We start from the raw sequence: 433 nt of genomic DNA on the forward strand, positions 1-433 counted from the left end.
GCAGACGAATCCCCGTACAATTCGCCGCAAAACCAGTCAGTGCCAGCCAACGTTGGTGGCGGCAGCGACCAGCCTCAAGGCCACCCTTGGAGTGTATGCGCTCGCTCCCCTATCCCAAAGCAGGCAGACTGGTGTTACGATGCAGATGATGCAGGAGATAGCCCCAACACCATCACGACAGCTGTGTCGCTAGATTGCCAGCAGCAAGAATCGCCAAACACAGATGATCCAGCGATATTGTTACCCCCTATTAGCCCCGGCGAAAATATGCGAGGCGAACAAATGCAGACGCCTCTACGGTCACCTTTGTTCACTGAAGCCTCCTCGGTTTTCTCAGCTACGGCGCCTGCAGAACCGCCAGCCTACGAGCTGCAGCAAAAGCAGCGGCAGCAGCAACAACGAAATCAACTTATCCTTACACCAGCGACAGATG

General features: G+C 55.4%; 1 protein-coding gene across 1 annotated transcript in view; it reads left to right on the plus strand.

Moving 5' to 3' along the window:
* The window catches only part of EMH_0051930 (uncharacterized protein), a gene marked incomplete at both ends in the record, with an annotated part of 7,645 nt that overhangs the window by 2,225 nt on the left and 4,987 nt on the right, over positions 1–433 (plus strand). Inside the window, 1 exon segment of the mRNA XM_013496815.1 lies at positions 146–431. Within this exon segment, the coding sequence (XP_013352269.1) occupies positions 146–431 (286 nt within the window).

The sequence above is a fragment of the Eimeria mitis genome, genomic scaffold (assembly GCF_000499745.2).
Source record: "Eimeria mitis Houghton genomic scaffold, Emh_scaff2313, whole genome shotgun sequence".
Taxonomy (NCBI): domain Eukaryota; phylum Apicomplexa; class Conoidasida; order Eucoccidiorida; family Eimeriidae; genus Eimeria; species Eimeria mitis.